This window comes from Panthera leo, chromosome C1 (genome assembly GCF_018350215.1).
Source record: "Panthera leo isolate Ple1 chromosome C1, P.leo_Ple1_pat1.1, whole genome shotgun sequence".
Lineage (NCBI taxonomy): Eukaryota > Metazoa > Chordata > Mammalia > Carnivora > Felidae > Panthera > Panthera leo.
In genome coordinates this window covers 23,775,968-23,788,136 of record NC_056686.1, presented here as the reverse complement: position 1 = coordinate 23,788,136, position 12,169 = coordinate 23,775,968, and the positions used below count along the sequence as shown (strand labels likewise).

Here is a 12,169-nt window from a genome sequence, read left to right as displayed (position 1 = left end):
CTCTCTGACCCTCACGGTCTTGCCGGGGAGCTCTCTTGAATTTGGGCTGGCAGATACCCCACCCCAGACCAGGTCTGCCAGTGGGGAAGGGCCAGTGGCCCAGTCTGTCTTTTCTAAATTGCAGGGGGAACCTGGAGTCCAGGGTTTGCCTGGCATTCAGGTACGTCTGCTTTTGGCCTAGAGGAGTCTGGCCGGGGAAAGGGGCCACTTCGGGCCAGGGGTTAAGGAACTGTGCTTCCCTCTGTCTGCAGGGGTTTCCGGGACCTCGGGGACCACCTGGCCCCACCGGAGAGAAAGGTGCCAAGGTGAGCCTCTGCTTTGTAAGGCGCTAGACCTGCGGTGCTTCTGAGTGCCCTGGCAGGGGGGACGGGGACATGGGAGTGAGTGATGCCCAACGGTGGGCCACCCAACACCTGGTCTGATGCGTCTCACCTGCCCGATTGCCGCTGTTAGCCTCTGTGCTCTCTCTTCTGCAGGGGTCTCCGGGGCTGAAAGGAGCTGCCGGGCCGATGGGGCCCCCTGGTGCCAGTGTCTCTGGGCCTCCGGTAAGGGTCCTGTCTGTGCTCTGTGCTGGAGGCCCTGTTGGGGCCGGGCTGGTGCTGCTGGGAAGAGGGCACAGGGCTGACTGACCGGGCCCCACAGCGTGGGGAAGGGGAGGAGAGAGGCCCAGCCTCCGAGAAGGAAAACCACACTGTCTAGAGGGGAGGGCACCTGAATGACATCACTGATCACCACCATTTCTGGAGCAGTGACTGCGCTGAGGCCTTGTGCTGAGCTCTAAAGCAAGAGAGATTCACTTAAACCTCACAACAGCCCTATGAGGGACTGGCTATCATTGTCCCCCGGAAGGCCAGAGAATGAGCAGGCAGAGTCAGGACTTGAACCCAGGTCTGTCTGACTCAAAGCCCATATGTTAACTCACCCACCCCACTTCAAAGCCTGGTCCTTGGGGGCTCATCTAAATGGGTGCTGCCCCATTGAGCTGTCCACAATGATAGAAATGTTCTATTCTGCCCTGCCCGAGAGGGTAGCCGGTAGCCACGTGGTCTTCAAGCACTCGAAATGTGGCTAGTGTGACTGAGGAGTTAAAGTTTACATTTCATTTCATTTCAATTCATTTAAATTTTAAATAAGCACATGTGGCTATTGGCTACCATACTGGCCAGCACAGATCTATCTAGACCAACCTCATTACCCTCAAAAACCTCTCTTTATTCCCGTCCCACCCACGATTCCCATGTTTTATTTATTTATTTTTTTAATGCTTATTTATTTCTGAGAGAGAGAGAGAGAGACAGAGTGTGAGCAGGGGAGGGGCAGAGAAAGAGGGAGACACAGAATTCGAGGCAGGATCCAGGCTCCGAGCTGTCAGCCCAGAGCCCCACGCGGGGCTCGAACTCACGAACCATGAGATCACGACCTGAGCCGAAGTCGGACGCTTAACTGACTGAGCCACCCAGGCGCCCCTCATTCCCATGTTTTAAAAGATGTGCCTATTGAACAAATTGCACAGATTAAGTAATAATAAATGCCTTTCCTTATTTTCATTCGTCAAATACCTGTATAATAGTCAGCGTCTACTCCACATGAACCCACTAGAATTTTACGAGATGGTATAATTCTAGCCTAAATCAAAGCAGTGCTACCTTTCAGCCAGGCTGTGCCATGCCAGGTCGTGGGCAAATGTGTAATTTCTCTTGGGTCTCTGGGAATGTTGAAAACAGCCCAGTGAAAGATATCTTTTCTATGTTTATGGATCCCCAGAGAAATTCCAGTTCCGGTTTGGCAGTATCACTGATGGGGTCCTCTAGAGGGTGCCCTGAAGCCCAGAGGGGCCAGGGACTCGCCCACATCCGTGCAACCAGTCTGTGTCGCCCAGACACAGGGTCCCTGGCTGTTCCAGGGAGCCCCTGGGTAAAGGCGGAGGTGAAAGTGAAGGCAGTCCCGATTCTCGTGGAGTTGCGAGTCCCGTGTGTGAAGGTGGCATGTCCCACAGGAAGGCAGCCATCAGAATGCCCCTGAACAGCCAGGCAGACTTCTCCAGATCTTCTTCCCTCGGGCTGAACCCCAGCCGGGAGGCCCCCTCAGTCCCAGCCCCACACACCGTGCAAGTTGTGTGACCTTAGGCCAGTGACAGCCTTTCAGAGTCTTCAAATCCTTGGTGACAAACTAAGGGCAGAAATTCCCATCTCCTGCTAAGTCATCTGAGATGACCTTGGTGATGGAACGTGTGGCGAGCACTAAAGGGGGAGAGAGAGGGCGTCAGCAGGGACTTTGGGCCGCATATAGCTGGGTGCAGTGATTCTGGGTGGGTCTATTACAAAGTTTCTTTAAACCTCAGTTTTCTCACCTGGAAAACAGAACGGTACCGTCCTGCAGGGATGGGAGTGGGGATCCCACTCTGTTCTCCGACCGGTGCTGGGCCCCGTGTCTGACCCCCCAAAGGTGCTCAGGAAATGCCAGTCTTTCTCCTTCTTTCTCTCCTTGTCTCCTACGCCAGAGTCCCCTCCTCTAGGACACAGGCACTGGGGTGCAGGCTTCTGCTTGTCCCATTGCCCTCCCCTGCCGGTGGGCCACATGGCCGGCTGCTGTCCTGGCTCGCCACTGACCATGGGCTCTCTCCCCTCAGGGCCCTGATGGGCAGCAAGGACTTCCAGGAGCCAGAGGGATTCCAGTGAGTACAGTGCCTCAGGGAGGCAGGAAGCCCCAGCAGGTCTCGCCTCCACACCCCTATCTACTCACCTCACTGTGTTTCTTCCCTGCAGGGTGAAAAGGGACCTCAGGGAGAGAAGGTAAGTCCCCAGGCCCTGTGGCCAATACCGTGGAGAAATAAACAACCCCTATAGCCCCACCCCCCCACCCCCGGGGGAATGTATGCACACGGAGGAGTCATTCTGGCCTCCTTGCTGCTATTCCAACAGGAATAACAGTAGCGCTTAGAACTTGAGGGCTGAGTGCTTTCCGTGGGGCAGGAACTCTGTATGGGTTCATCCATTCCATCCTCCTGATGGCCTATGCGTTTGGTGCTATGCTGCCCATTTTACAGATGAGGAGACTGAGGCTTGAGAGGTTGAACAGGGTGCCCAAGGGCACAGTCGTAAGAGGCAGATTCTGGATTTAAACCCTGGCCTCTCCATCTTAGAGCCTGTGCTGCCTCCCGGATGTTGGTTTCCAAAAGGTCCCCCATCCTTGCCCCCCTTTGACAAAGGCTCTTATCTTTTCAGGGCGAGCCAGGGGAGTGCTCCTGCCCTTCTCGAGGGGACCCCATCTTCTCTGGCATGCCGGTAAGTGGTGCTGAGAGCTCTCCCCCCCGGCCGGGGGGGAGAGGCCTGGCTTCCTGTGTTGGCTCAACATGCGAGGGCCCCGCAGGGCTTTGCGCCCCAGCCAGCTGCCTCCCCACGCAGCCCTGCGCTTGGTGTGAACGTTGCCTATAACCTCTCCCTTCTTTTGCGACCCCCACTCCCACCCAGGGTGCTCCGGGACTTTGGATGGGCAGCTCCTGGCAGCCGGGCCCGCAGGTGTGTGTCGCTTGTCTCCTCTGTGTCTCCACTTGTCCGCCAGCGCCCTGTGGCTTGCCCACCGTGATGCCGCTGCCCCCAGCGGTGGGGCAGAGCTTTCTTTTGGGTCTGATTGCTTCTCCTCTCCCTCAGGGTCCCCCGGGTGTTCCTGGACCCCCTGGACCCCCTGGAATGCCGGGGCTGCAGGTAAAGGGGGAGAAGAGAATGGGAGTTTGGGAGGCGCGGTGGCAGGGTGGCAGGGTGGCAGGGCTCGGGGTCTGTGTGGGCCCCTGAGTGGGCCGCATCTCCGCCCAACACCGACGCGTGCCATCCTCGCTCCTCTGTGTTCCTGTTTCCCAGTGCAGCATGGGGTGGGGGGGGGGAGGCTCTGAGCCCTTAGCACGGGCTGTGGGCAGTCCTGGACCTTCCTTGAGCAGGGAATACCCTGCTGTGTGCTGGCCCAGACACCCTATGGACACCCGGGCCAACCTCAGGCCTTGGTCAGCTGTCAGGAACCCAGGATCTGGGTCAAATAGTTCCGTACACCGTGTGAAGCTCCCCTGTTTTGGAACGGTGTCCAACATTCATTCATGCAACAAATCTTTTTGCACCTCTGCTGTTTTCCAGACACTATTTTAGGTGCTGGTGCTACAGCAGTGGGCAAAAATAAAAACCCCTCCCCTTTTAGAGTGTGCATTCTAGTAAGAGACACAGACAATAAGCAAGATAAAAATAAAACACAACATAGCATGTTAAAAAGCGGTGTGTGCTAAGGAGAAAGATAAAGCAGGGAGTGGGGTCAGAAAATGGGAGGAGGGCAAGGAAGATGTTGGAGAGGCGTGTTGGAAGGCATCCAGACTGAGCGGAAATGAGCGAGAGAGAGTGTTCCTGACAGTGGAGAGCAGCAGGTGCAAAGGCTCGGAGGCGGGACTGTGCCTGACAATCGCGTGGAGGCCAGAGACAGTGAGGGGAGAGCAGTGGGAGTGGAGATCCGTGTGGCACTGTGATGAGAGCGTACACTCCAGAGCCAATGAACCTGACCTTGAAAGCCAGCCCTGCTCTGTGCTAGTTGTGGTGTGATGCTGGGCAAATTCCTTACCCTCTCTGTGTCTCGGTTCCTTCATCTGTTAAGTGGAGATAATTACAGCAAGTACCTCATGGGGCTTTTGTGAATGTGAAGCAAGTTAATGCACGCGAAATGTGTGGGACCATATGTCCTAGCACATAGTAAATGCTTAGAAGGCATTAGCCATCATTAGGACCATGACTTCTATTATTATTTTACGTCCGTACTCTCGTTCGTTTGAGTCTTACATCAACTCCAACAGGCAGGTGGTGTTATCCCCAAGTCACAGCGAGGCAAACAGGTTCCAAGAGGTGAAATATCTTGTCTGAGGTCATCCAGCTAGGAACCGGCCGCACTGGACAGGGCTTCCCAGGACAGAACATTTGCTTCCCCCTGCCGCTGCCCCGCAGGACGGTTCCCCAAGGGTTTGCACACCAGGTCACATTTCCTGAAGGTCCTAGGCTTCTGCAGGTCTGGCCCCCAGCTCCTGAGGAAGCAGAGCAGAATCCCATGGAAGCTTCTTACAAACGACTCCCCCTGCCCTGGAGATTTTATACATCCCCCGCTGCCACCCTGGGGTGAGAATCTGTTCTGGTGAGTCCCCATGGCTGATGGGAGTCTCTGCCGGGATCCAATTTTCTCTGTCTCATCAAGAGCTCAGCACCAGAGCCAACTCTCAGTCCCCCATGGGCCAGCCACACATTTGCCAAGTGTCCCCGCATCCTGCCGCACCACCAGGAGACAGGAATCTGTCTGCAGGGGTCTTTTGCAGTTTGCTTGGGGAAGCATGAGAGTCATTTCAAAGTGACCCATTAACACGCTGATGGAGTGTGAACCCTGCCAAGCCACGCTGGGGGAACAAGGCAGAAAGAGTGACTGCAGAGTCTGGTCCCAGGCACTGGAGTCCTCGTCTGGTGCCAGTGCCGTAGACCAAGCCAAGCTGCCACTAATAGGCACCTGCCCCGTGCCAGGCAAAGTGCAAGTCTTCCTGGCCAGGTTGGCCCTGCAGCCCTTTCAGGGAAGGGAGGCCCGGCAGCTCCTGTCTTCAGGCTCAGAAGCAGGCCCAGAGATAGACAGCATGTATTTGCCCAAGTAATGTAATCCCACGTAATCCCCATCCGTTTCCCAGCGGGGGAAACTGAGGCAGGGAGGTCAAGCAATGTGCCCGAGGCCATACAGTTAGTAGCTAGTGAGTGCGTAGCTTCTGGCTTCTAACACTAGGACAACAGGTGGGACATTTGGTTCCAGGAGGGCAAGGAAAGAAAATCACCAAGTATCCGGCTTGAAGTAACACACGGGCAGTGGGGAGGGGAGCAGGGGTGAGTGATTTAGGTGCATAATGATCACGAATGGGTTCGAGGTGTTTTCCCCGCGCCAGGCCCTGTCCTAAGCACATGACCCTGGTAACTCACTCAGGACGCAGAACGAGTGGCACAGGGGTTGCAGGAGGTAGGCCGACCCCAGTCTGCCTCGGGCCTCGCTAGAGCCTGGGCTGAAATAGGGCGGGCTCGCCGGGGAAGGCGGTGCATTCTGTCACCGGAAGCCGGGACTTGAAGACAGGCCAGCCCTCAGGACGGGCCAAGGAAATCCCGGTGTGGGGAGAGCAGGGCGAGCAGCAGTGCGTTCACTCGACACGTATTTAATGCATGCCTCCTCTGTGCCGGGCACTGGGGATTGAAAAGGGAACATTCTCCTGGCCTCCACGGGGTATTTAATATGCAAATGTGCACCGCGAGCCTGCAGAGCCTGCAGGGGCGACAGGGAGTCTGGGCGGCAAACCTCTTGTGTGAGCTTCTTTATGCCTCACCATAAACTGTCCCTGTGTCACAGATAAGGAAACTGAGGCACAGAGATTTCTTTCTTCCAAGTAGCCCTCCAGAAATTACCCAGGTAGTTGGGGTTCACACCAACTGGCTCCCGAGCCTCCACCTTGCTGTGTTCCAGGGAATGTCATTTGAGGAAGGTGCTGGAATCACGGTTAAGGGAGGGGTTGAGGCCAGTGGTCCTGACTCTGAGCCTCACCTCTGCATTTTGCTCGTCTTGTGGCCTTTGGCAAGTTACTTGCCCTCTCTGAATTCGCTGCTCTGGTTTCAAGTTGGAGGTGATAGCACCTAGCTGGCCAGGAAGACCGTGATTAAAGAGAATACAGAGGACACGTGTGCAAGAAAGAAAGAAACGTCGTTACTTACTGTGCAGAAGCCCCTTTGCCTGATTTCTGATGCCCCTCTAACATGTAGGAAAAACTCCCATCGGACTGGTTTTGGGGGTCACCCTTCTGGGCCTCCTCGGCTCTCCCTGCAAACAGTCTGGAGGTTTTGAGCTAAGAATGGGTGCCAGCCTTATGCCAGCCAGGCCTCTGGTTCTGCAGGAAGAGAAGAGGCAGTGGGGGTGGCGGGCACGAAGCAGGGTGGCCTTCGGGCTCAAAAGAAGAGCCCGCTCACTCGTGTCTCTTCTTGGCTGCAGGGAGTGCCTGGAAACACCGGTTTGCCCGGACAGCCTGGGCTAACGGCCGAACTGGTAGGTACCAGCCAGGCGTCACTGGGCAGCCCCCTCCCTGCCCTTCCCTGCCCCTCCCGGGGCTGACTTGTCATGCCAGCTCCCTTAGATGTAGGGGGACCCTCTTCTCTCCCTTGTGCAAAGCAGGGAGAAGCCAGGGTGGTACGGGGCTTCCCAAGGTTCTACCTGATCCCATAAGTCTCCATCCCCCTTCCCCACACCTGCCTGAGCCCTGGAGCCCTCCTGTCTCCTTTCTTGCAGGGATCCTTACCAATTGAACAGCACCTCCTTAAGGTAAGAGGGTAGGCGGGGAGGGGTAGGAATTGGCAGGGAAGTCTCCTGAGGGGATTATCGTAGGAAGTCTCAGCACAGCACAGGGGAGCTACAGACGGAGCTGTTTGTAGGGAATGTGCATTCCAAGCACCCGTCTCCGAGGGCCTAGCACGGCGCCTGGCTGCTGCCAGACCCTCCATTTTACTTGCTGGATGAGTGCGTGAAGGAATCCCGCGAAGGTACCCACGTGAGGGATGTTGTGGGTAGTTCCTGCCCCAAAGCCTGCCCACAGGAGCCACCAGTGAGGTCCTGTGCCACCCTGGTCATACCGGGGAAGGGTCGAGCAGCTTCTAGAGCACAGCAGGAGGGTGCAACTGCAGTTATAAGGGTCATCAGGCAGCGAGCTGCAAAGGTCACATATGTTTGGACGGGACTGGGTTGAGGGCCTGGAAGAAGGCTTCAGCTGTCCTCTGGTCAATGCAGAAAGAATTCAGGGAGGTGATGGGATTTCAGGAACAATTCCAGTGGCACAAGAGAGGGGACTTGGGGTCTTGGCAGGGTTGGCCTGTGCCAGGCCATCAAGATCTCACTGGGGGCTCTGGCCTGGCCTCCCAAGCTGGGCTGGACCGAGGGTGACGCGGGCCTCCCTCGCTCAGTCACCTTTGGAGATGAGGGCTGGTCTCTTTTCTCCTCCAGCCCAGCAACTTCTGGGGCCCCTCCCTTCTAGCACTGACTACCCAGTGCCCTGGACCTCCCACTTCCCCCCGTGGGTCCTGGTCAGACCACAGCATGAGGACTGCCTGGCCGGCCCTTGCTCTGGACAGCAGATGTCTCCAGAAGCAGCTTGCAGTTAACCTCCTGACAGGTTAACTCAGGTTAACCTCCTGACAGCAGCTATAGGTTGATCACAGGGGAGTGTGGCACCGAAACCCCAGTTCTTCTCCCTTAGGCTCCTGGCAAGCCCAGGGTTCCCCCGAGTCCTGCCCCCGGGCAAGTGATTGCACGACTCTGTGTAACATGTCACCTGACGGCTTCTTAGTCAACGTGCTCTGTGGAGGACCCCAAACCGGAACCGCGTGTGGTCTGGAGAAGGTGCTCAGATGCCACCCCGGAGGAAACCCGGGCCCGTGGACAGAGTGCCAGCTCTGGCCTCAGCACAGCAGTGCCCAGTACAGGCTCCCACTTACCTGAGACAAGTCACACTGTCTCTTTGAGCGTCGGCTTCCTCATCTCCGGAATGCTTATAAGATTACCTGCCTCATTGCACTGTCAGGGTTGAATGTGATAATGTGCACAGGCCTATTTCGATGGCTGGCATCATGGGCACTGAGTCAGTGACAACCATTATCCCTGGGCTTTGCAGCGAACAGTGAAGGTGGAGCGGGGGGCTCCTGACGACGGGTCCAGGGACACCCCCCCCCCCCAGGGGTGGGCGAACTGGGGAGCCCGTGCCAGTCGGGATCTGCTGGGGCAGGAGGGCAGACCCCATCCCGCGGGGCGTCTGCAGAGGGCCTGGCTCCTGCAGCCGCTCCTTTGCTCCCTTGGGCAGAGAGGCTGGTGTTTGGGGCCGGCCTTTTCAGCCTGAATCCTCACGGCGTGTCCTCACAGTGGGTGCAGGTTGCAGGAACAGCCGGGACAGATGGTCCCTCTGCAGGCCCCTCCGCCTCCTCCCACACGCCTGTCTGGAAAGTGGCTTTGGCTTGGCCCCACAGAGCTGCTTCCTGGAGAAAACTCAAAGCCAGTGTTGGGATTGGGTCCCCTGAGGATGGAACACAGCCGCCACAGGGATGTGGCTGGGGAAAGAGAGAGTGTGGGCGGGGCGGGGGGTGGGGGGGGGGACGACTGCCGGGCAGGGTGCCTTGGCTGAGTTCAGGGTGGGGTTCCCCCGTTCGGCCCGCCCTGGCCTTCTGGGACCCACGCCCCACTGCCCTCTCCTCTCTCTTGTCAGAGCCTCTGCGGGGACTGTGTCCAGGGGCGGACGGCCCACCCGGTGGCGCTCCTGGAAAAAGGGGAGAAGGGAGACCAGGGCATTCCCGGCGTGCCAGGCCTGGACAGCTGTGCCCGGGTAGGAGGCCGAGTTCAGGGGCGGCCTGGTGAGGGGAGAGCGCCCGGCCACCTCACCTGACGGAGGGTTTCCTGTTGTCCTCAGTGCTTCACAGAGCGGGAGCGCCCCAGAGCCGAGGAGGCCCGGGTGAGTGCACCCGTGCCCGCTTCCTGCCCGGGCCCCGGGCCCCACAGGGAGGGCCCTGGCCGCTCAGCTCACCGTCCCCATCCCACTCCAGGGAGACAACGGCGAGGGGGATCCTGGCTGTGCTGGAAGTCCTGGCCTGCCCGGTCCTCCAGGACTGCCCGGCCAGAGAGGAGAAGAGGTAGGACCAGGCCCTCATCTGGGCAGGGCCCCAAGGGGGCTGGCGTCTCCACGTAAGTGGCCCTCAGTTCCTAGGGGCAGTTTCATTCCTGCCAGATGTCCTCCTGGGCCCTCCGGTGGCTCCTTCAGGGGTCTCCGAGCATCAGGTCATCCGGTGCCTCTTGCGGCTCTGAGCCCCTGGCCCTGGTGGCACGCTGGCTGCTCTTGGCCCGTAGGACACCCTTCCGCCCCTGCCAGCCACTTCCTGTGCCCGCAGCTCTTCTCCAGGGCTCGTCCCTTCCCCCCCCCCGACCCCCTCTGCTCAACTATCACTTTCGCAGGGAGACCTTCCCTGACCACCCTCTCAAAAAGCTGACCATGCCCCACACCGTCCCTAGAAACCCTAGTCCCCTTCATGCAGTGCACGTGTCACCCTCGGAATACCGTGTATTTCATTCGTTTAGGAACAGTCCACACGTATCCACTGAGCACGAGTCAGCCCCTGTTCTATTTGTTCTTGCCTACCTCTTCCCTGGAGTTGTCAGTGCCACAAGGCAGGGATTTTTATGTTCCTTTTATTGCTGGGTCCCCAGCACCTGGACTAGTGCCTGGGACATAATAGCTGCTCAGTAAGTGTTTGTTGGATGATTGAATGAACTGAACGAAAGGTTTAACGTCAGCTGAATGGCCCCACTTTGAAATCTACCAGCCTCTGTTGACTCTGGCCGTGGTGAGCTGGGAGGAAGGCTGCAGAGACCCTGGGGCTCTGTGGGGCCTGGGCCTCTCCATCCATTTCCCTTGGCTTCCTTTGCAGGGTCCGCCTGGCATGAGGGGCTCCCCGGGTCCTCCAGGCCCTATTGTAAGTATCCGTGGTTTCCTGGCCCACTTGAGAAGCTCTCAAAGGGGTCACAACGCCCAGACACCATTCTACTGCCTTGTATCCAGGAAACTGGGCAGGGCAGAAAGAGGGGGATTCTGCTGCCCACTCCTTTCCCTCATCAGAGCATCTGTGGGGACTGTGCCGCCCCCCCCCCCCCCACCATCGAATCCCCTGGAACTGGCCTGCTCCGTCCCACTTTGGCTGTGGTCCTGCTTAGGGGAGGCCCTCAAGGGCACACTCTTGTCTCCCTGTCCCCGTCCCCGCAGTGTCCTGCACCACAGACCCAGGCTGCCCTGGCAGGAAGGCCTAGGCTTCTGGCTCCTGGTCTCGGCTGCCAGGAAAGTATATGGCAACCTGGCCAGATCTCTTCATGCCTCCGTGACACCGGTCACTACAGGGGCCAGCATCGCTGCATTGCTCTGTGGGGCCATCTCTAGGACAGGTCTACGAAGGCCAGACCAGGGATGTCTGGTGTCGCTATGGCAGGAAAATAGAAGTGACCAGGAAAAGTCTGGAAGAACCGAAAATGCTTTCTTTGGAGAACAAGTGGCTGGTGGGAGCCACCTTAGAACCAGGGAGCCACCCAGCCGGAGGCCTATGGAGGTCAGGTGGCAGGCATGATGGGCTTGCTCTCCAGCAAGGGTGTCCAGCTAGACTCGGGGGGACTCTGGGGGCTGTTTCTCATCTCTGCCGATGGCGGAGCCATTCTTCCTGGAGCCGAGGGGAGGAGCGGCTGCCTTCACTGAGTCTCTTTTCCAGCTGCCTTGGAAATATTCCTGTGACCTCCTCTCCTCATGACCCCCTGCCCCCGACTTTGTCCAGGGTTACCGTGCTTGTGAGTTGTGACCTGCCTGTTTCTCCCACCAGGGCCCCCCAGGTTTTCCTGGTGCTGTTGGCTCCCCCGGATTGCCTGTAAGAACCTAGCGCTGCTCGACCTCCCCTTCCCCCGCCAGCCAGGTCTCTGTGGCTTTTGCTTGTGTCCCTTCCTGTTGAGCCCTTGCCCCTCCTCCATGTTTGTCTCCGTCCCCTGCAGGCACATAACGACACAGGTTCCCCCCGAGGTCCCAGCGGCTTGGACATCCTCCCAAGTCTCTGACTCCTTTCCCTCTTCCCTTCTCCCCCTGCTCCCGCTTTCTTTCATCTTCTCTCTTCCACCCGCCTCCCCTGCAGTCTCCGTTTTCTCTCCCTTAGTCCCATGTCACTGCCCCCCCACCCCCCACCCCCAGGCCTGCTTTACCTTCTTATTTGAAGCCGGTGCCTCCAGGGGCCTCTTTACGCCTCCCTTCCCACTTCTGCCTCCTGCTTCTCCCACCTTTGCTGTTGGCTGAAGATTTGCTGGAAGTAGTTCTTGGGGCCCTGCCAGGCGCCTGGCACAGAGCCCGGCAGAGATGCCAAAGCTTTAGGGCTTCACATCGCAGGCTGGCACAGGTTGCCACCCCGCTGCTTGGCAGGGCCGTCCAGAGGCGCCCCGGGGATCCGAAGGCAGCCACGCTCGCACCTCGCCCAGCGTCCTAGAGGAAACTCTCAGCTTCCTCCTCTTCCTTTCCTCTCCCTTGGCTCCGGGCCTGGTCTGCTCCAAGGCTGGGCAGGTGACGCCAGCCGGTTGGGTT

At 58.2% G+C, this 12,169-nt stretch overlaps 1 protein-coding gene across 5 annotated transcripts in view; it reads left to right on the top strand.

Moving 5' to 3' along the window:
• COL16A1 (collagen type XVI alpha 1 chain) overlaps positions 1-12,169 on the top strand; it is a 49,542-nt gene that overhangs the window by 19,830 nt on the left and 17,543 nt on the right. Inside the window, exons 36-50 of one of the 5 annotated variants that reach the window (XM_042951425.1) lie at positions 125-160; positions 252-305; positions 477-545; positions 2,630-2,674; positions 2,766-2,792; positions 3,225-3,284; positions 3,471-3,518; positions 3,651-3,704; positions 7,027-7,080; positions 7,321-7,353; positions 9,281-9,397; positions 9,482-9,523; positions 9,615-9,701; positions 10,494-10,538; positions 11,427-11,471. In XM_042951425.1, coding sequence (XP_042807359.1) covers positions 125-160; positions 252-305; positions 477-545; positions 2,630-2,674; positions 2,766-2,792; positions 3,225-3,284; positions 3,471-3,518; positions 3,651-3,704; positions 7,027-7,080; positions 7,321-7,353; positions 9,281-9,397; positions 9,482-9,523; positions 9,615-9,701; positions 10,494-10,538; positions 11,427-11,471 — 816 coding nt within the window. The remainder of the gene's footprint in view (positions 1-124; positions 161-251; positions 306-476; positions 546-2,629; positions 2,675-2,765; positions 2,793-3,224; positions 3,285-3,470; positions 3,519-3,650; positions 3,705-7,026; positions 7,081-7,320; positions 7,354-9,280; positions 9,398-9,481; positions 9,524-9,614; positions 9,702-10,493; positions 10,539-11,426; positions 11,472-12,169) is intronic. The other 4 variants (XM_042951426.1, XM_042951429.1, XM_042951428.1 and 1 more) reach the window with 4 other exon arrangements.